Source organism: Primulina eburnea, chromosome 3 (assembly GCF_022965805.1).
Source record: "Primulina eburnea isolate SZY01 chromosome 3, ASM2296580v1, whole genome shotgun sequence".
Taxonomy (NCBI): Eukaryota; Viridiplantae; Streptophyta; class Magnoliopsida; order Lamiales; family Gesneriaceae; genus Primulina; species Primulina eburnea.
The window spans coordinates 45,470,739-45,492,348 of NC_133103.1; the positions used below are offsets into that span (position 1 = coordinate 45,470,739).

Below are 21,610 nucleotides of genomic sequence, written 5' to 3' on the forward strand. Positions count from 1 at the left end.
TTTAACCATAAATATTGGCCAGGACTACATTTTCATATATTTCTTCTACATCAACTATCCACATCCTCACCAAACAGCTAGAGCTGAGGATGATGTCTTGCAGAAGCTGTGCGAAGAAGCTATGCGATTGAGAGTCTCCAGCTCTTTTCGAAGCATCAGCTGGTGCAGATGACCATCTTTGAAGACGTCCACCCCTGCAGAAATGTTTAAGTGCTCCCGCACTTCTCTCAGCTGTTCCATCCGTTTGAAGGTGGTAGCCCTTCCAGAGTTATACAGGAGCTCAAGCTCCAGTAACTCTTCCCAGTAAGGAAGACTAGCAGAGAAGACCTCATCTTCAATGGCAGATTTTCTGGCCTGCAGAGAGAATGGAGAAACGTTTGAGCTACTTGCACCTTCCATTTTTTTTGCTGATATACTTGTGACTAACTCTTTAACTCTTATTTATAGACCAGGTCGAGGAAGATGAAAGGACAATTTTTAATGACGATTACTCTACCAAGCATCAGGATTTCCTTAATTAATCTTGCTTATATTATCATCATTTTCTTTAATGCATTTATTAAGGGGGAATATTGGTTTTTAAGAGGTTAACTGAGAAGACAACTTATTAGTCAGCTCTCAACTGAAAGGACACAGTCTGACAACTGATCGTTCAGTTGAGCGTCTCACTAATCTTCTCATATACGTTAACTAATTAAACCTATTATATTCAAAATCAAGCGACGCGACTGTCTTTCAAGCATTAAATGCTGTTTTTCAGTAAATGATTAGTGTCAACGTGGACACCTTTGAAACCGTTCAAATACACACGCATTTGGCACACGTACACATGTTGTAATTCAGAATTTCTTTGGATTGACACGTGTCCCGAATTTGAATAGTCACGTACATATGTACCATTCCCCGCTCCATTTCAGTTTTATTTTGCGTTTATCCACAGATTTTTGAGAGCAAGAACAAGTTTCATCCTTCAACTTTTCTTTCAGAAATTCAATCAGTTCGAAATGGCAACTCAAATTCCCGCTTACATGCTAAATGTTATGGCTATCAATTTTGGGTCCATCCTATCTTTCGGTGATGATGATTTCAAGAAAGTTTTTCAAAAACTTGAGACTGCTGGATTACGGACGTTTTTGGGTACATCATCTCAAGACATCTACCCAAAAGAACTTCAAGATTTCTATTCCACCGGTAAGGTCGACTCTGATGGCAACATAATTTCTACGGTCAATGATCAGTCTCTGACCATTTCTGAAGACTCCTTTGGAGAAATTTTCTCTTTACCTTCTGCTGGATTGGCACAACTTTCGGATGTTAAGGCGTCTGATATTGAAGAGATGCAAACCGCACTCTCTGCTGATGGACGGAAGATCAAAGTCTCCGATCCAAAGAAAGAACTGAAGTATAAAGTTCAGTTACTTGCTGATGTTGTAGCCAAAGGGCTTTTGGCAAAAGCTGGATCATTTGCTGCCTTTACTTTGGAAAAATTTAAGCCATTTCTGTTACTATGGCTGATCGTCAATTCAACTGGAAGCACCTTATATTTAATGTTCTGAAGAATATGTTTCTGTCTTCTAAACAATCCAAGGGATTTGCTGTACAACTTAGTTATCTGCTGAAATTGAAAGGATTAGTGGCTGATGACTCAGAAAGATCATCAAGGTTTAAAGTTTTTAATGCGAAGAACGCTATGCCACTGAGAACCAAACTGGACATTTCTCCTGCTCAGTTTGTCAAGATCAAACAGGAGATTGAGACTGAGAAAGCAGCCCCAAAATCAGTGAAGAAGGCCAAAACTTTGGCTCAACTGAAAATGGCTAAGAGGAAATTAATTTTGAGTACTTCTGACTCAGAGAAAACTCCATCTCCTCAGATTGCCAAGAAACCGAGAACCCAAAGGGTTAAATCAACAACTGCCGAGGTATTCATTCCTACTGATACAATTATTTCTTCAGATGCTCAGCAACCAATAGAAGCAGTTCCTTTGAAAATCATTCCACAAGAAGCTTCAGTTGGTGCCAAAAAGGAATCAGTTAAGACCAAAGCGCCCCTGATTCAAATCACTCGCCCTGCCACTGTGGCACCTGCTCGACCCAAAGAGATAAAATTTATAGAGGTGGTGGAATCAACTCGAACGGGATTGGAAATCCCTCACATTCTGAGCACTGATAAAGGCAAAGGTAAGCTGATTGAAGAGCCCAGACCTTCGAATGCCATTCAGACACATATTGACCTTGTTTGGGCAAAGGTTAATAGCAGCCTCAAAAATTCAGTCCTACAATGCTTGGACAGCCTTTCGCACACAAATATTTGCCAGGCAACTAAAGAAGAAATCTCAGATGACAAATTCATAAAGTTGGAAGTTTATGTTCTAAGAACGGTGAAAGCTGCAACAATTGCTCAGGCGATGGAAAGGAAATCTTATTTGTTTGATCAAGTGAGAGCTAAGAAGTTGGCTCAAATTGTCAGCAAATCGAAAGACAACTATGTTCCAACAAATCCTACTGCATTTGCTGATCAAGCAGTGATTACTCAGCTTGATACCGATTTGCTTGGGTTACAATCTCAAATCAGATTTTGGGAAATGGATCAAGAGTTGATTCTTCATCAAGGAAATTCAGATACTAATGAAGAGGATACAGTTGAACAAACATCCTCAGGACAGGTGTTGGTTCCAATTGAAAGGTCAGTTCAGGATATGCCTCAACCATCTCCTGCTGAACAGCAACTGTACACTGAAGCCGATCTTTCCTTTGCAAACATTGAAGAAAATATCCAAGCAGTGGTGCAGGATAATAAATTGAGTGAACCTATGTCTAATCCAGTTGATCACTCTGCTGATCAAATCCATCCAGAGGTCACCATTTCATCAGAAGAACCAGTTCAGCCAGATCCAGTTGCTGACCAAGCTATTTCGACTGATGTGCCAATTGATTCTCACGTTCATTCTTTAGAAGCACCAGTTTTGATCTTATCACCATCTGCCATTCATCTAGCCAGTTCTTCTGCCGATCAAAATCCACCCTCACCGCCTCCAGTTCAAGGAAAAATTATTGTAACTGATGTTCTAGTTCAGAATGTTGTTGATACAGTTTCAACTGAACAAGCTTTAGTCATTTCTGAACAGACGACAAAAGAACCAGGAACATCTCATCAGTCTCCTCCTCCATATTCATCAGATATTGATCTTATTTTTGAAGAAGTTCAGCATATGCAGGAAAGTATGCAACAAATTATCAATGCCATATTGAAAATTCAGAACACTCAGCTGTCACACACTCTGAAGTTGGACTCTTCCCATCAGTTCAACTTAGAAAAACTGAACGCCATACAAGCAGCTGTTACCTCTCTGACTTTTAGAGTTGATGATATACAGAAAAACAGAGGGATATTTTCCAGTCTCACTGCCACTCAAGACTCTATCAACAAACGAGTCGACAGTGTAGAATCTCTTGTTTCAAGAAAAATCGACTTGCTTCAAGTTGCCATGACTACTGCTATCAGCAATATTTCCGACTCTGTCCATCTCCTATCTATTGATGTTAGAAAATTATCTTCTAAGATGGAGATGTTTGACAAAAAAGGGGAAGAGAACTGATTTTAGAAAAGCAGTGTATCTATGAAGAATATGAGTTCAGTTGAATCTACATCTTATTTTATCTACAAGAGTTCAATTATTTAGTTATATTTTATTCTGAGTTTTGTCAAACACCATAAAGGGGGAAATTGTTGGAAACTTAATTCCGGTGTTTTGACAAAAAGACTTACCAACTGAACTGATTATCAACTGAACACGTCATCTGCTGAACTCAGTCAACTGTTCTATACAACTGAAGTTCATTCTCGGCAACTGATTCGTTACCAGCTGACCTCTCAGTTGTACACGTCATCAGTTGAAAGCAACAACAGACAAAATAGTACATATACCTGCAACTAGTAGTGGAACGCCGCATTGCAGAATGAATAGTGTACGATTGTCAGAATATATCGACGTGGCAATCAACGGTTAGAATATTCAAACATTCTTTAATATTACCGTTGAGAGGAAAGCCTATAAATAGTCGAAGGCAGCAACTGAAGAATCACCGACTTTCAGTTATCTCATTCTACTTGTTGTTACGCTGCAAAAATATCTACTCACAATCAGATATCAAAGCTCACGCTTATTAGTCATATCAGTAGTATTCAAGACTACATTCTCGAGCTTAAATAGCACTTTGTAATTGTTGATAGGTTTTCTAAGTTGTGCTAAAGATAAGTTACGATCTATAAAAGTGTTGTATGCTAAGAATTTCAGTTTTGGCAAAGTGATAAGTCCAAACTGAAGTGGGTCAGTACAGTGTCGTGTATTTGATCAAAGTCTTTTAGTGGATATCCTATCTTCGTGATAGAAGGGGTGACGTAGGAGTTATTCAATTCTCCGAACATCCAGAAACAAATTGTGGTGTCATTACTTCAGTTATCATTTTTCAGTTAGATACTCTATCTTTCAGTCAGTTATTTTTTCGCAACTATTTTATTCAGTTTAACTGATTGTTATTGACCGACAGGATATTCAGTTTCAGTTTGTAACAGAACTGAATTTATATTGTCGAAAAATATTTTAAATTCGAGCAGTGTTTATTCAACCCCCCTCCTTCTAAACACTCTTTACTCGATTAACCGATCCTATCACCCTCACTGAACTATCTTAAGCCATCACCCAGACCACCTAGCCCAGCCCCAAACCAAGCCGCAGCCCCCTGTACTAGTACAGTAGCCTGACGCGAGGGGCTTGGGGGAGAGTCCTAGCTTTCGTGGACTCTTCCCCTGCCTGAACCACGAGTCCTAGCCATGCTATGACTCTTCCTAGGACCTAGCCACAACCTTTAGGACCCAACCCCCAGCCCTGGTTGAGCCCCAAGCCCCCATGTATAGGAACCGAACCCTTTGAATTTGCACAACCCATAACTCACGGTTCTCTTCTTTTCTGAAATTTCTATGGTTCCAGCTTACTATTCTCCATTATTTATCATGTTTTAGTCCACAATGAATTCATATTTTTATCATGTATTGGCAGCTTAACTTTTGGATTCGTAACATTTTTTGAATAAACATAAAATCGTTAAAACTTTGAAAAATACGTATTCTACCGTAAATAATCGAACACCAATATTTTTCATGCATAAACAATTAAATCAAGCATATTATGATTTGTATGATGTTTAAATATTTTAGGAAACGTGCATTTGCGTTTATAACGCTCGATTGTTCGATCTTCGGCGAGGGTGCGATGTTTGGACGACCGAACGACGAAGAACACAAGCTTTTCTCCTCTAGATATTTTCGAAAAATATGGTGGTGTGTGTGAGGAGTGCACGGCTGAAAGGGGGCTGAATTATGAAGTTTTGAAGACCTAAAACACTTATTTATAATTAATTAATATGCTAATGGGCTTTGGTTTTGGGCTAGCATGCTTAAGGGTAATTGGGTCTACTTAAATTAATTAAATTGGGCCCAATAACACCTAATTAATAATAAAAGTTTATAAAATTATTTTTCATAAAATAATACTTTTGATCTTTTAAAATTCCTTGTTTGCCCAAAACCGGCTTCCCGGGAAAAAAATCGAGTTCGACTCGTAAAATAATTCGAACCCCAACATTTTTTAGGAAAATTAAATCATTTTTAAAGCATATTAAGAAGCCTTGCTATTATTTAATTAAAAATGCATATTCTTGTCTTGGTCGTCCCCAGTCTCCTTTTCCATGCCTATTATCGAATATTTAAGTGTAAAATCCTTAATTTCATGAAAAAATGTCACATAGTCATTTAATCATACGATCCTAATCATTTAATAAACATCATGCTAACATTTAAAATCAATTAAATAAAACAATTAAGTAATTAAATAAAACAATTAAGCAATTAAAATATTTTTCCATGCATGTGGTTTACGTGGACTGATTTTTCAAACGTTATAATTGACTTGAGTGAGCTTATGTCCCTCGACATGTATTGTGGAAATACTTCAATTTGAGCTTCAATATTTGACCTAAGCTGATTCTCTTGACATTTGAAGGATGATGAGCTAAGTTAATAATAATTCCTCGTCCTTAAGGAAAACGATTCCCCATCTTACCCTACAATCCTTGACCTACCACTCAATTATCCCATTGAATATTATTGGTTCCATGGCTTATGGTTGATGATTCTCAAATCTCAGAGACTTCAACTGCTCCTATGTCACCCCTTCTACCTCGCATGTAGGATACACTAGAATACTTTGATATATACAACACTTTGTATAAACTCACTCAGCTTAAGACTTACCGTACTGCCTAACTGATCTCCTAGAACTCAATTAGACTAAAGGCGGCACCTCTCAGCCCGCACCAGTTTAATGTATTTGTGCGAAGACTAAAAACACAATGTTTAACGTCTGTGTGTCAAGACTCACTCAACTGAACTTTAAGGCTCGACTCTCTTAATATTTTTGAATGATTTGTGTGTGTGTATGTGAGAATTGATCTAAGAATACAACACGAAGGTGTTCTCATACACTAAGGGATTTGTGCTTATAATATAAGCTGATAATACGTTGAAGTGTTCCCTCAAATCTAGGATAGCTGCTTCTTGTAAGCTGATATGAGTTACGTGTGCCATGTCTTCTTTCTTTTACACACTTGTAATCTTGATGGTCTTCATCTTGTATTTATAGATGCGAAGGTGATCGTACATCAATACTCATCAATTATGTTTGTTGCAATTTGAATTGGTTTCCCGAGATAGTGTCTGTAATTTCTGACAGTCATTTTGGAAACTTTCCACTTTAAGCTGTGCTGCAACATTCATCATTGTCCTTTTGTTTGGACAATACCTTGTACCTTTCTGCAAAGTTGGATTCTATTTGAAAAGCTTGTTTTGATTTTCGAACTGGACTGCTCCAAACTGACGCTCTGAACTGGTCAGCGGAATCGGTCTTCGAACTGGTCATTCGACTGGCCTTGTATTGGTTCTCCGAATTGGTCAGCAACTGGTCTTCGAACTGGTCTGGTAAAATCAGTTGGCTCGTCAGCTGGACTAATTTCACATATTCAATTGAACTGGTCAGCTGAGCTCTTCATCAGTTGAATTCTTCATCAGCTGGCTGGGCTTTTGAAGGTCTTCTTTTTAATCACCTATCCGCTGAACAATCGGTTTAACTGGTCTTTAATATATCAGTTGAGCTGGTTCAATTTGGGCAATCAGTTGGCACTTTCGGTTTGCGTCTCAATAGCTTCGATTTTGGCTCGGTAGCTGATCAGTTTCAACTTTCTCCGCACTTATGTACTTGTTAGAAACAAAATAACAAGTTTTGTTAACATCAAAGTCATGATCACAAACATGAAATGTTCCAACAATTTTCTTCTTTTTTGCCCCTTGAGTCATGATTGTCATTTAACAAAATCTTGGAAATATAAAACTCTTCTACTTTATCCAATGGATCATCTTTTTAGGCAAGATTTTCTTTCATATTATCAACATCTGGATTTTGGATATGCTCCTTCACACTTATGCATAGAAATGTATTCATGCAAGAATGATTATCATCTGCATGAAAATCTCCTGATGATTCTCATTTCTCAGTGATTTGCTTGTGGGCATTATTTTGACCTTCTTTTCTTGGCCAGAATTCTGCTGATATTATATAGCTTCTTCCAATCCCCATCACCATGGTCGACATGATCTTGCTCACTTTTTTTGTCATGCAACTCATAGTTTCTCTATACGTTCATTATACTCGACATACTCAAATATAAATTCTCGATTATTTTCTTGTGCTTCTTGTCCAAAGTAACATGAGGTATTAAGGGACCCTTTAGGAATTTCTAGGTTGCTCTTTTTTTATGTATATTCATCTCCATTTGTTCCATCATATTATGAAAGAATCCTTTAATTGATCATCCATGTTCTTCATATCCTTGCTCTAGTCTTTCAGAAATCATGTATTCTTCGTAGTTTCAACTATCAATCGTTGTGTTCCATTATTGTGAATGTGTCATTCGGCAATATTTTCGTCATTTTCTCCATGTTCTCAATAACTACTTGTCCGTGCATTCCATTGATATAGTGAACTCCCCAACAATATTAAACATCTTTTCCCCCATTTTCTCTTGGCGATAGTTCCTAAGAATTCCATATCTCATCTTGTGAAATATAGTAATATGAATCCAAAAAATCAGAGTCTTTATTTACATCAAACATTGAAGTATCCCTTGAATGCATTTTATATCACTGTTCATTAAGTTTATGGGCATATGTTCTTGTTATTATCCATTGGTCTCACCTGACGTGACAAATTGTTTGCTCTGGATTTTGCGGGCATTCCATTTACGCAAAGTACAAAATTTTTAATGTAAAAACAAAAATCAGACTTCTAAAATATAGAACAATTTGAGTCCTCAATATGACAGTTAGTTCTAACCTCCTTGATTTGAAGTGACCAACACAAATAAATTACTGAAAAAATGAAAAGAAATTTTTAAATAAAATGAACACATGGTTAATCCTCTAATAATTGGAAGAAATTTTTTTTACAACATGAAAGATGAAAATAAAATCTATAAATTTGCGATGAATTGGAAAAAATATAAACATAGTTCCGAATTTGGAAGCTAGAATATTGCAGAGTGTTTGTATTGGTTGAGTTGTCTTTCTCTTTTGATTTTTCCTCCTTTTTGTTTCCAAGCCCATTACTTGGTCAATCCTTCAACCAAGTTATAACTCAAATTTCTTTTGCCCTATTAGGTCACAATTTACTTTTTGTGTAGGTTTTCCTTCATTTTTCTATAGGCAATTTAAAGGGTCAGCAAGTATATTTTTAATATAACATATTTATCTTGTTTTTATCATTATTTATTATAAAAATAATTTAAACAAAGTCGATTACAAGTTTATGTCTAAAATATTGTTTTTTTTATTTTTGAAAAAATATAATATTGATATATAATTTTTTTTATTGTTATTATGTATAAATAAAATATTAATGGATATCATTAGTATATTATCTGAAAAAATATGTTTATCTATGCTAATTATTAAAATTAAACTCTTTTACTAACTACCTTAGTATGATAGTGAATTTTTTTTTATAATTCTCAAAACACTTTCTAACCATCCAACTATATATATTATGTTTTTCTTTACATTTTATTTTATCTCTTACAATTTAAATTAAAAAAATACTTTATTTTCTAATTTGTTTATGAAACAAACATATCACGTATGTAATGATCTGCTAATATATATTATGTATTGAAAGTAGTTGATCTATTGAGCAAAAAAAGAGAGGAAAAGGAGTAGTTGATCTATTTATGTGGTACAATTTATACTGACTTAAGGGTAATTGTCATGAATATTATCCTGTGGATATCACTTATACAATTTCTGTTTTGTTGAGGGCTCATCAAATTAGAAATAATTAGAATGTTCTAATTATAAAACACGATTATGGTACAAATCTTGCAGAACAACGACTTCAGTTTTGTAACCCATCAAAAAAACTCTCTGATATGAAGGAAATCTGTATAATGAATATCATTACCCAAAATTGAATCCAAATAACGCTTTCACGATTATGATAATTATGTATGTAGTTTATTAAGAATTTATGGATTTTATGTGTTGAGATCTTTCAACCCAATTTTTTCATCAATTGCTATCAGAACCAATCTATATCATATTCTTAAAAAATTACATTGCCCTTGTTTAATTGTTTTGGTTCACTTCGGTGTCCATATTTATGTTTACGAAATCTACAGTTGTTTGTCTCCTGATTCTGAAAAATTATGAATTATGACTTTCTATATGAATCAATCTAGTTGTTCAGACATATGTTGCTCTGATATTGTCTTAAGTATTGAAGGAGGTGGTGATAAAGGAAATGAAAATGTTGGATAGATGGTTTGAACATCACACATTTGTATTGTTCAAGATCATCTTGGAGGAGTATCTATTGGAGAAGTTGGCCATTCTAGAATGATGGATGTTGGATTGACCGAGACTGAAAAAATTGAAGTAGCTCTCGGCTGACGAACGTTTATTTATTTCTAACTGAGGGAAAATTTTCTATAGCTGATAATCATCTAGCAACAGACAAATTTTGATGAGTTGTACAGCTGATGATGATACTGTCATCATCTCAAAGCTAGATTTTGATGTTTTGTCCATCGACTCCAAGGTTTAGAATAAGCGGAAGGAGTTTAAAATTCCCTTTCAACCGCTCCACTAGAAAATTGAAGTCTACGCCAATGAAGCATTTGCCGTACTAAATGAACTGGGCGTAGAAAAATCAGAGGAAGAAGAAGAAGAGATTGGGAAAGAAAAAAGAGATGAAACGATTGTCCCTGACCCCTTTATGTTTAACCGGTCGAAATATGATGGTGGTTCTTCCTCAACTAATTTGGTGGATACAATCATTGTTCCTGCTGATGAGCACTCGCACTCAGTGGTGGAAGTGCCTTTCTTCACAGTTGACATTTCGACCTCTGACACCGATCCAACCGGTGTGTAGCTCCAACCACCGGTACATTTCTCTTTCCCCCCTCTTAATAGCCCTGAAACAAGTACTTGTACCAATGTTGATATGGAGACATAACTGCCCGAGTTCCCTTTGGCCTCAGTGGATGACATGTTGAAGTCTATGACAGATTTTAATCTCTCAGGTCAACGGTCCATTCCCATGGAAATTGAGCAAGATACTGGCCCCAAGAGTGTATCTCCTGAGGCTATATTTGAAGAAGAAGCTCCAGAGTCCCCATTTTCTCATAATATCATTGATCAAGCTAAATCTTCTACTCTTTCTCCTCCATCAGTCAAGTCAGACATACCAAAAGATGCCTCTCCCATTCTTCCCAATCGCGAAGGCACCACTGGAGATGATATGATGGAGAATTTTGAGATGGGTACTGATAATGAAGATGACCGACCGAAACCTAATGACATTGAGGCTGACCCTTCATGCACAATTGATCAGATTGCGGCCGATACACACTTTGCAAAGGTAAATTTCCATCTTGAGAAGGTTTGTCGCCTCATGGCCGACTTTGAGACTCGTCTGTTAACCTTTGATGTTGATATCTCCAATCCTCGCCAAGCTGTAATGCAGAATATATATGATATTTCAAAGGAAATCAAACTCTACATGAATGAGTTCAAATCTTTTTTTCCTGACATTTAACTCAAACTGAACAGAGACTTGGAGCTTCCATTGACAATCTTTAGGCAACTATATTCAAGAAATGCTAGAATAGTTTCATTAGGGTGATACCAAGAGCGAAGGCAGGACAAGACCAGACAGAGGCAGGATAAAGATAGAAAAAGAGCATCAGTTGAAGAGAAAAAGAAGAAGAGAAGTGGTGGATCAGGAGGTGGGGGAAGTTCCTGGTTTTGGAGGTAATACAAGTGGTATAGGAGGTAGTATAAGTGTCTACATTTTTATGCACAAAGGTGTATTATGATTTACTATTTTTCTCTTACTTTGAATCAATGAAATTCATTATCTCAATTAAGTTCATTTTTCTTATATCATTTGTTATTTATGAGGCAGATGTTTTGTCATCACAAAAAAAAATATTAGATCTATTACTTTTAGTTTTAACAAACAATAAATTATTGTACTATATCAAACTGCATTTACAATGTATTTCAGGTACTCACCGCCCACTGAAGATTCAGAAGAATTCATTCAACTGATCTCAATATTCTTAAGCTATCCAAGTGCTTTATCATTAGCAGCGTAATTGATCTATCCGACCGCTCAAGCATTCAAGTCTGTAGCCTAAGGATTATTCGACCGATCACCACATCGAAGTATTTCTATAAACAGTTGAGGAAAGTCATTTCAAACACAAGCCACATGTGTTACAAGTATCTCACCTACTTTATCAAAAAAAAAGTTGGTATATTGATCACACGACAAAAAGATATCAGATGATAATATTATTTTCCTAAAAAGTTTACGCACAAAGCTAGTTACTTTTTGTTGTCAGTTGTCATTTTCTATCACAGTTGATAAATGTCAAATTGTTCATTAATTGAAGTGTACGATAAATCGAGAAAGGATGGTGAAAATAGTGCTTTTGCATTAATGCTCATTTAATGAGCTACAGACAAACATTGAACAGGGAGATGCCATGAGTATTATAAATACAGAATGTCAATAAGAGTTTCAACAACTTTAAGAACTACGATATATTACACACTCGTAGCATTCTCTTAAAATATTTTTGAGCACTCATAACTCTGATATCAACTACTGCTCATCAGCTCTCACATCAAAGATAATTTATCAGATCATCAAGGATCCTATAAGAACTCTGACATACATATACATCTCGACCATTTCTATCTAGAATGTTTGAAGATTTTTTTGATTGTTTGAATAAGAGGATTCGCTTCTTTACTTCATTTTTGTTGTATTGGTTGTTAGACTGTGTGTCTCAACCGATTTGAGTTAACTATAAGTTTCGACTTAGGCAGTGAATAAGTCATAATGTTGAATCGGGTTTTTACAATTAGCTGTAAAACCAAAGTCTTCTAGTGAAACTCTAACTAAGTTAAAGAAGGGTGACGTAGGAGCTTGAGTCTCTAAACATCCATTAAATTCTTGTGTCATTTCCTTTACTGCATTTACTTATCTTGCTTATTTGTCATATTTGAGTATATAATATTCATAAAAATCATCGGACCGTTTTTCATACTATTTGTGGTCTTCGAATCATAAGTCTCTAGCTATTTCTGCACCTTCTGATCTACCTGGGATAGTCGTTAGGTCATGAATTGAATGCGAAGTTGAGAAAATCAAGTTTTGTATAACTGACCTTATCAAGACCGATCGTATTATTTGTTCGTGTTTTTTAGAAAAAAAAAATTAAAATGTTTATTTCACCTTCTCTAAACATATCACTAATCGTAAGCCGATCACTCCATCTTAACCTGAAAGTCCATATTGTCTGAACCGTTTTGACCAGTTTTTAAATGGATCGCTAAAATCATAACTCAACTCGACTTTTATAACTACAAGTGGGGTCAACCCGACAAACCTAATCAAAGTGACATATTTAATATGAACGTCTAACTGACGCTATTTATAAATTAATATCCTTAATGTTTTAGTTTTTTCCTAAAGAATTTATTTTCATCCTAATTTATATTTTTTTTCAATATTTTTTAAAAAATTGGATATTAGAAAAATAAAATTATTATATACATAAATTAGTTATTTCTTAAGGCTTTAATTAATATTTTTATCCATTATTTTGTGTGCATTGTATGGCTACACTTTCTTCCATCGTGTAATATTTTAAATTTCACAAAAAAATTATGAGATCGTTTTTTGAATCAATTTTTTATTATTGATATCTGATTCGATTCAATCTATAATTTTTTTTTTCATTTTTTATGTGAAAATTTTTATTTTTAAAGGCAATTTTTTAAAAAAAAATTCTGCTAGATAAATTTTAATCACAATTTTGGACCGGAAATCTAGTTTTGTAGACATGCGGCTGCGAGGAACAAATGTGTGCGGGCCAAGTTATAGATTCGATGATTTGAAGGTGGAATATGCCATTTTGAGATTTGGGGATAAAGTCCAAGTTTTGGTGGAGTGTGCAGATTTCTCACCGGTAAATCTCCATTCTTCAGTTACCCAAGGCTAAAACCAAGAGTTGTACCCCAAGAAAAAGTAAAATCGGAGAATTTAGAAATGGAAGCAATTTCCCCGTCATCATTCAGCGATTTCCCCGACGATGTGCAGCTCTGTATTCTCTCATTCCTCCACCCGTCTGAGCTGGCGGCGTTTGCCACCACGTCCAAACGGTATTTTACCCTGTGCCAGGACGACCAGCGCCTTTGGTTCTCGATGTGCGACCGCCGATGGGGATCCCAAACCCAAATCACGAAATGGGGAAGTGGGAAAATCTCTTACAAACATCTCTACAGGTTTCTCGAAGAGTACGAGAATCTCATCGGATTCTGGCGCCGCTGCGGGGATGCCACCACATCATATCCACTGCTTGTGTTCTTCGAGTGGGGCCCGTTTTATGTCACCGGTTCTAGGATTTCGCCATCTAAAGATCGTGGATATGGTGTAATCAAGAAACCCTTTTTATGGATGAGTGTTACATCAGATGGGGAGCCCTTGAATTATCTCGATTTCAATGGGAAGTTTCCTATGACCCCGGGCAATATAGTGAATTCTGAAGAGTTGGGGCTTATGGAGAATGAATTGATTCAGGTGAGCGTAAGTTTTACGGACAAATGCCATTTGGTTGTGGAGGAGAATTCAACGTTGTGGGGGTTCAACAGATTTTCTAGCTCGGAAAATGTGAAAGGGGAGGTGTGTGAGGATGTGTTCGGGTCTCCACCGGATCGATTGGTGCATGAAATTTATCAATATTTTGCTAACAGGACGAGTCCCAGTGGGAATGGGGGGTCAAGAAGGCAGAGGAGGAGGGAGAAGAAGCAGGGAAAGGCGAGGAAATGGGAGCCAGAACATTTTGTAAAAATAGTTAATTTTTCACCTAAGCCATCCCGACCATTGCAAGGACTATGGAAGGTATTAACTCTTCCACAGAGAGGCTTGATCTTTGTGGCTGATTTGTTGTATGTAAGGTGTGATGTATTTTGTTGATCTGGAATGACCTTGTTAATTGTCATTAAGTTGTGGGATTGATCCATTTTGTGTCTTGGGTTAGATTCTATAATGTAGCTTGAGAGGCTTTTATTTTCAATTGCACTTGCACCGCGTCATAACCTAAGCTGTTGTGGCCCCTTTGATGCATTGTGCATGACAATGAAGCCTTGTATTGGTGTCCTTAAGGCTCAAAAGTCCAAACGCCCTTTTGGAATCCCTTAAAATATAAGATTAGCAATTCCAAGATGAAATGCAGGATAAAGGGTATTCATTTTCACTTGTTCATCTGTAAAGAATTACAGGTATAAATTTTCTTCACATTTTCTAATTCCTATGTGCAATCTTTATGGCACTTGGCTTCCATAAAATGTGTACGTCACTTTGCACAATGCTCTGCACCCAATGCGCCATAGTGCATGTCATACTTCTAATAACTATGGTGATATGTGGCTAATGCCGGAGCAAAATCTTTTCCAAATTGTTGTTTCCATGTAACCTAAGTTGCTCTAAGTTGTCTCACATATGGGAATGCATTCCTGGATGTGTACCGTTGCCTTGGTTTGTTATTACACTTTCTTTTTGCACGAGTCTGGACAGAGTTCTTATCTCAAGTTGGAATCGTGCATCCTTCATATTTATCATTCAGTTATTAACGTTGACGCAGTTCTGTACTATTTTATTTTTTCAATTTGGTTACATTTTATTTTCTCAAATCAAATGAAAATGTTTCTTCTTTGATTCATCTGATAATTATCTCGGTTTTTCGTTTACTTCAGCTGTTTAAGCTTTTCAAATGATTATGCAAACACATCATGTGACTGAAATCCGAGAACTAAGCCCTAAATATGAATACATTCATCACCGACTTCACTTTTTAGCCTCACTGTTGAGTCGTTTGACTTATAGTCAACTCATGACTTAGCATCAACTATGTGTTTCTCTTTGTTGCTAGAGACTTAACTTGCTTAGATATTCATCATCTGTATTTGCCTATATTATTAACAGAAGTGCATATGCGTGAATCTTATTTTCTACATTTTTAAGATGGTGGCAGTTAAGCTCATGGTTTTTCTTGTGTTTCTTGTTTTAGGGTATATGTGAGGACTTGAGCTTAGATTTTTATCTGGTGACCTATGATGACATTGGGGGCATTGCTTGTCGTAAGGTTGGTGGGGAGACGTCAAGACCTCTTACGCATCACGCCCCAGTATTTTGGACTTCGAGTACTACTTTTATCGAGTCTCCATTTTCCCCAAAAGAGGATCATATATACAATTGTCGCTTGCATCTTCGTCCGGCTGTTGAGAAAGATCAAAGTCATGACTATTCGCGATCTTCAGATGATAAAGCTGTCTCACGCATGCTTTATATCAACTCGAGTTATGACTTGGTTATTCCAGATTTAGCTGCGAATTCAATAAATTCTCAGCAGGTTGAGGGAAGAATTTGGGAGTACGAAAATGGGACATTCGGTTTTGGGTTTCTTAGAGATAGTTACATTATAGACCTGAAACATGTTGCAAAAAATGGCCGACTTCTTGATACAGTAGATACTTCAAATTGTTGATATTTCATCTATCCCCCTTGTTGGGATAAATAGAATCTGTGGATCTTTACCTTAGAATTTCCTGTGTACGTTATATACTATTTGCATTGTGCTTCATTGTAACATTTATCAATCAAAATTGGTATCATGATTCTTTTATGGTAATTGATATAGTACAAGAGTCAAAATATCACAAACGTAAAATCCTGTGTGTCAAATTTCCTTGATATTTCATTTAATTAATCTTGAGTAATTATTTAGGATTTGGATCTTCTACTGTGTTGAAACACAACATTTGGTTCTGTGTATTTTTTACACGAGATGATAACGTGATTATCTTGTGGACATCACATTTTAAAAAGTTGTCAAATTAAACGAGATGATCATCTCGTTTAATCTGAAAACTTTTAAATTTATCTTTCATATGGTGTGATGTCCATCAGATGATCGCGTTATCATCTCGTGTAAAAAATGCTAAGTGCTGTGCATTTTTTACACGAGATGATAATATGATCATCTCGTTTGATCTGACAACTTTTTAAATTTATCTCTCATATGATGTGATGTCCACAAAATGATCACGTGATCATCTCGTGTAAAAAATGCACAGCACGAAATCATATGGTGTGACGTCCACAAGATGATCACATGATCATCTCGTGTAAAAAATGCATAGCACCAAGATAAATTTAAAAAGTTGTCAGATTAAACGAGATGATCATGTGATCATCTCGTGTAAAAAGTGCACAGTATTTGGCGTTGTGTTTTCAACACAATATAGGATCCAAATCCATTTGTTTGCTCCCTCGTCCAACACACACAAACTTTTGGAAAATGTAATCTCTAACGTGAAAAAATGCATGAAAAGTATGTGGTTTGTCATTTGCCAACATACAAATGGAAGAATCAGTCCTGATCCTAATCACACGTAAACCAAAACAACATTTGAACATTCCATAAACTCATGCAATGAACAAAGATTATCATTCAAGAAGCTTCACACGCATAAAATTCCAAACTATGAGAATCCCACTGTATTATCAAGCGTATAACTCATTCTTGATTGCGGAAAACCGAATCGCGTCGAGGAAGTTATAATCAATACTGATGAAGAAAGGACACACGACAATACACGGGATACTTTCAGATCGGATTGTTGTCAGCAGCTACTCATGGTCACCTTCAAGCTGGCTCAAGTTGCCTTTCTCCTTGATAAGTTGAGTATGGTGGTGTTTGCAGTAAAGGCGCCCCTCGTGTGCTATATAATTGGATGGACTGATGACGCATCCTCCATGGCTGCACTTGAAACAGCTCTTGTGGTAAGCTATTCCATTCACAGTCACCTGTACAAATTTATGCTATGATCTCAATATATGGTTTATAAGGAATTAACACATTACTTCCCAACTCTTTCAAATACATCTAAACGACATATATTTACCTTCTCAGTTGGGTAGGCAGTTTTCTGGCAGGCCAGACATTTGTCTCTTGTTCCAGCAAACATACTTGAGACCTTATTTGCGTTTGGTTTCTGCAACAAAAATGAAGATTCTTACCACATTATTTCGATTGAGACTGCCAAGCATCTAACAATATCCCAGGAAGAGCCAACGCCCCTTGTCTTCTTGGGCAACATCGCGTGTGGCAAGTACTTGTTAGAACAAAATCTAATGGTTCTGGAGCAATTCAAATATTTCAAAGCATTTCCAATCATTATGTCACATAGATCGCTACACAGGAGGACAAGATATGTTTTTCTCGCAATTGCTCCAACTTATAACTAGCACAAGTCAAAGATGTGATCTTCCCTCTTGTACCAATCATAGCATCAAATGTTTATTGCCGTAATGAAAGCATCCCAAGAATTCCCACAAGACACCAGGTTCCAACTGTTTATTGACGGCTCAATACATATCTCCTTAGTTTCCGCCTATCTAACCTGAAGATTATAGTCGAAGCACATCAATAAGCCCTCTTACCTCGATGTCGCCAGGCTTCTCCGGTTTCGCAATCTTAGGTGTTCCTGATCAACATAAGTAAAAAGAATATCAGTATTCTTTCGCTGCAAATCAGAAAAAAATATAACTGGCTATATGTATAAGTTTGTCATTACCTTCAAAGCTTTTGTCTAGACTGCCAGTTCTCTTGAAGAGCTGATCAAAGTGTGGCCTACAGTACAGAACTCCCTCAAAAGAATTGTAGTTCGCTAGCTGTAATTTTACATGTTTCCACAAGAATCATTGTTAGCAATATAGCTGAATCTTTACTTCATCAATTCAAGAATTAGGTGCTCTGAACTTGATCTGCAGCAGATCCATTGAAGCAACTTTTATATCACAACTTTCAGATCAGCAAAAACTCGGTTCCTTGATCCGAACAAATCATAGCTAAACACTATACTCAAAACATTAAACATGAGAATCGTTCTTTGTTAAAACTTGTGATTTCTTCCAAATCAAAATCTTTAAGTTCCATCTCTAATCGAGATCAACCTACTTACAAAGATCTATATGTGAAACCTCATCTAAGGATCCAAGATTAGCATATCAAAGAGAACAAGAATCTAAACACAAACCTTGAGAGTCCCTTTGCAGTGGTGGCATCTGAAGCAAGCTTTATGATAGATTCTATTATCTGCAGTTAACTTGTCCACAAGATACACAGTTTTGTCACATGCCATGCATTTTTGTGTAGTTCCTGCAAATGCCATGGCCGCAGCAAGAAGTGTTGTTTGGTGTACTGTGAGTGTCCTGCTGGTGAAGTCTGAAGATAAGAGGAGGGAAGGGGACAGAGAAATATGAAGGGGATTGTGGAGACCATTAAGCAATCAATTTGTCTTATTTTTCATGTTCCTTCCAACCACCTTTACTATATTCTTTTTTCTACTTTTTTTTCCCTCTCATGTGCTGTAAAAACTATTTTCCTTTTGTTTCAAGAATCATTTTCTTGCCTCAAGAGTAATTTCCACTCCGTTTTCAAACTATCAATATTGCTTTGAATTTAAATTTTCACCATTATATCATGTTCCTATATTAGATTATTGCATAAAAAAAACACCATTCTAAAAATTTCTAATCACTTGAATACTGTTTCACTGAAAATAAAAGGGACATCAATTCTAAAATCTTGTGTTACAAGGGTCGCATTGCAATCTTTATGTGAATACTGACGTGAGCAACAACTAGCAATAATGGTTTCTTGGTTGGTTTTTTGCAAGTTTTTTTGTATTATTATTATTTGTTTTATTTCATGGTACTAATAATTGTTCCTCGCAATTTCATTGAAACCACATGCTTTGTAGGAGCCCACATTGGTTGTCTATTCTGCCTTTATTTATCATGCAAGATCCATCACCAATGGCCATCGTTGAATATTATGGAAATGGCCCACATTTGGATTCTTTCTATGTCACATCCATTTTTATTATATGATGGATATAATTAAATTCAAATCCATTCTCCTATTTAATTTTGCTTTACTTCTCAAGTAGCCTCCATCAACTACAATAGATTTCATCTTAACATGTAAATATGTCGGTGTTTTATTTTCTCGAACACACGACGTAAAACATTTTTTTTTTTTACTTTTAAAATGTTTTTGGGTGTCGTATGATTTAAACATTCATAGGGTGTTCAGATTTGATACAAGTTTTCGTTTAATAACGCTGAGCTCCAAATCAACTACGAACAATCTATTAGCATCAACCATCTTCTTTGATCTCCTGAATCAGGATGTTTATATCACATTTTTTTTATTATATGATGCACATAATTAAATTCAAATCCATTCTCCTTTTTAATTTTGATACATTAGCTTTCATCTTATCTTATCTTATCTTAATACGTAAATATACCAACTTTACTTTAAATATAGAGTACTCTTGTAAGACAGTTTCACGAATCTTTATTTGTAAGACTGCTCAACTCTACCGATATTCACAATAAAAAGTAATACTCTTAGCATAAAAATAATATTTTTTCATAGATGACACAAATAAAATATTCGTCTGATTTTAATTTTTTTTTAATACTAGAACATAATCCAATATATGTTTTCGATAATTGTGTAATGTAGATATACTTCTTAAAAGATGAGATTTTCCCCACATCTTAAATTGCTGTCACATTGAAGAGGTGGAGGACCATCTGTGGTTTTTAAATTCAAACAAAAGGAGAGTGATATTCTGTTTCCACTTGCAAAGATAAGCCTTTCACCACAATGACACCAGAGGTGATCTGATCTGTCTTATGATTTCTTTGCACATACAAAGTTGTATAAATTATGAATGGATGTCTATAGTTTCAAAGATAGAAAAGTTTTTTTTTATGTATGTAAAAATAGGGACATATAATCTTTCATGAATCTATATATATATATACACATATATATATAAATATATATATATATATATATCGTTTGATTTATGAGATAAATATAATATATATATATATCGTTTGATTTATGAGATGAGATTATAAAATATGTATAATATATTATTTATAACTTTAATTATTATAAGAATTAAGTCAAACGTTGTATAAAAAAAGAATGTGTAATTAATTAATGTCGTATTATTTGCATCAAACGGATGTCTTCCAGGGTATTGGATAATCAATATGTGTGCTGGCTTGGCTTGCTTTCAATTTCAAATCAATTTCCTATATAATATCTCTCTTTGAAGCATGTAATATTATTCCATATATGATCAAGAGCAAAAAACAAAAGTCTAGCTAATTATGAGTGTCACAAGCTTCCAATAAATTATGTACAAAATGGAGATAGATTATGTGTTTTAGTATTTATTTTAAGAAAGCGTGGATATCAAGCATCAAGGGCATTTGGTCTAGTGGTATGATTCTCGCTTTGGGTGCGAGAGGTCCCGAGTTCGATTCTCGGAATGCCCCTTTTTTTTACCGCATTTTTACTTATAAAATGTAGAATTTTCATTGAAATCGAAAGGGGGTTTAAGCCTCTTTGTGCAGCTGGAATCTTCCAATCCATAAACCTAACAGCAATTCCAATCCGAAACCGTTGGAAACTACGATTTTTACGCAAAGAAATTGTGCAAGTAAATAATAGATAACGAAAGAGAAAGATGGTGTTTGGTCAGGTGGTGATAGGGCCTCCGGGCTCCGGAAAGACGACTTATTGCAATGGCATGTCCCAATTCCTGCCACTCATCGGCAGGTAACACTAGAGCTTTTCTCAAGGACGATACCATTATTCTTTTAAGTGCAGAAGCATTTAGAATCTCAAAAATGTATTATTAAAATTTAAAATATGAGTTGGGTTTTCATGTTTGCAGTTGTGATTAATTAAATATTTTCTTTAATGGATTGCAGGAAGGTCGCGGTGATTAATTTGGATCCCGCTAATGATTCTTTACCGTATCCAATTATTTGGTGTTT

General features: G+C 35.7%; 3 protein-coding genes and 1 non-coding gene across 4 annotated transcripts; 3 read left to right on the forward strand and 1 right to left on the reverse strand.

Moving 5' to 3' along the window:
* Positions 1 to 10,503: 10,503 nt before the first annotated feature.
* On the forward strand, positions 10,504 to 11,301 carry LOC140828505 (uncharacterized). The gene is made up of 2 exons (XM_073191445.1): positions 10,504 to 11,023; positions 11,215 to 11,301. Exons 1-2 carry the CDS (start codon positions 10,652 to 10,654, stop codon positions 11,242 to 11,244), a joined length of 402 nt encoding a protein of 133 aa, XP_073047546.1. The 5' UTR covers positions 10,504 to 10,651; the 3' UTR covers positions 11,245 to 11,301.
* Positions 11,302 to 13,523: 2,222 nt separating this feature from the next.
* LOC140827632 (F-box protein At3g12350-like) lies at positions 13,524 to 16,375 on the forward strand. The gene is made up of 2 exons (XM_073190386.1): positions 13,524 to 14,578; positions 15,747 to 16,375. Exons 1-2 carry the CDS (start codon positions 13,727 to 13,729, stop codon positions 16,221 to 16,223), a joined length of 1,329 nt encoding a protein of 442 aa, XP_073046487.1. The 5' UTR covers positions 13,524 to 13,726; the 3' UTR covers positions 16,224 to 16,375.
* Positions 16,376 to 17,131: 756 nt separating this feature from the next.
* LOC140827633 (LIM domain-containing protein WLIM1-like) lies at positions 17,132 to 19,037 on the reverse strand. Its single transcript, XM_073190387.1, has 5 exons — positions 18,778 to 19,037; positions 18,316 to 18,412; positions 18,182 to 18,225; positions 17,644 to 17,733; positions 17,132 to 17,545 (listed from the first exon to the last, which is right to left on the reverse strand). Exons 1-5 carry the CDS (start codon positions 18,910 to 18,912, stop codon positions 17,369 to 17,371), a joined length of 543 nt encoding a protein of 180 aa, XP_073046488.1. The 5' UTR covers positions 18,913 to 19,037; the 3' UTR covers positions 17,132 to 17,368.
* Positions 19,038 to 21,034: 1,997 nt separating this feature from the next.
* TRNAP-UGG (transfer RNA proline (anticodon UGG)) lies at positions 21,035 to 21,106 on the forward strand. Its single transcript has one exon. It is a non-coding gene; the product is annotated as a tRNA-Pro (tRNA).
* Positions 21,107 to 21,610: the final 504 nt, after the last annotated feature.

Excerpts from the sequence above, each read along its gene's own strand:
- LOC140828505 (XM_073191445.1), top strand. The coding sequence starts at position 10,652 with ATGTTGAAGTCTATGACAGATTTTAATCTCTCAGGTCAACGGTCCATT. Across the intron at positions 11,024-11,214 it reads CCGATACACACTTTGCAAAG|AGACTTGGAGCTTCCATTGA; the intron begins GTAAATTTCCAT and ends CAAACTGAACAG.
- LOC140827632 (XM_073190386.1), top strand. The coding sequence starts at position 13,727 with ATGGAAGCAATTTCCCCGTCATCATTCAGCGATTTCCCCGACGATGTG. Across the intron at positions 14,579-15,746 it reads CATTGCAAGGACTATGGAAG|GGTATATGTGAGGACTTGAG; the intron begins GTATTAACTCTT and ends TTCTTGTTTTAG.
- LOC140827633 (XM_073190387.1), bottom strand. The coding sequence starts at position 18,912 with ATGGCATTTGCAGGAACTACACAAAAATGCATGGCATGTGACAAAACT. Across the intron at positions 18,413-18,777 it reads ACTGCAAAGGGACTCTCAAG|CTAGCGAACTACAATTCTTT; the intron begins GTTTGTGTTTAG and ends GTAAAATTACAG. Across the intron at positions 18,226-18,315 it reads TCTAGACAAAAGCTTTGAAG|GAACACCTAAGATTGCGAAA; the intron begins GTAATGACAAAC and ends TATGTTGATCAG.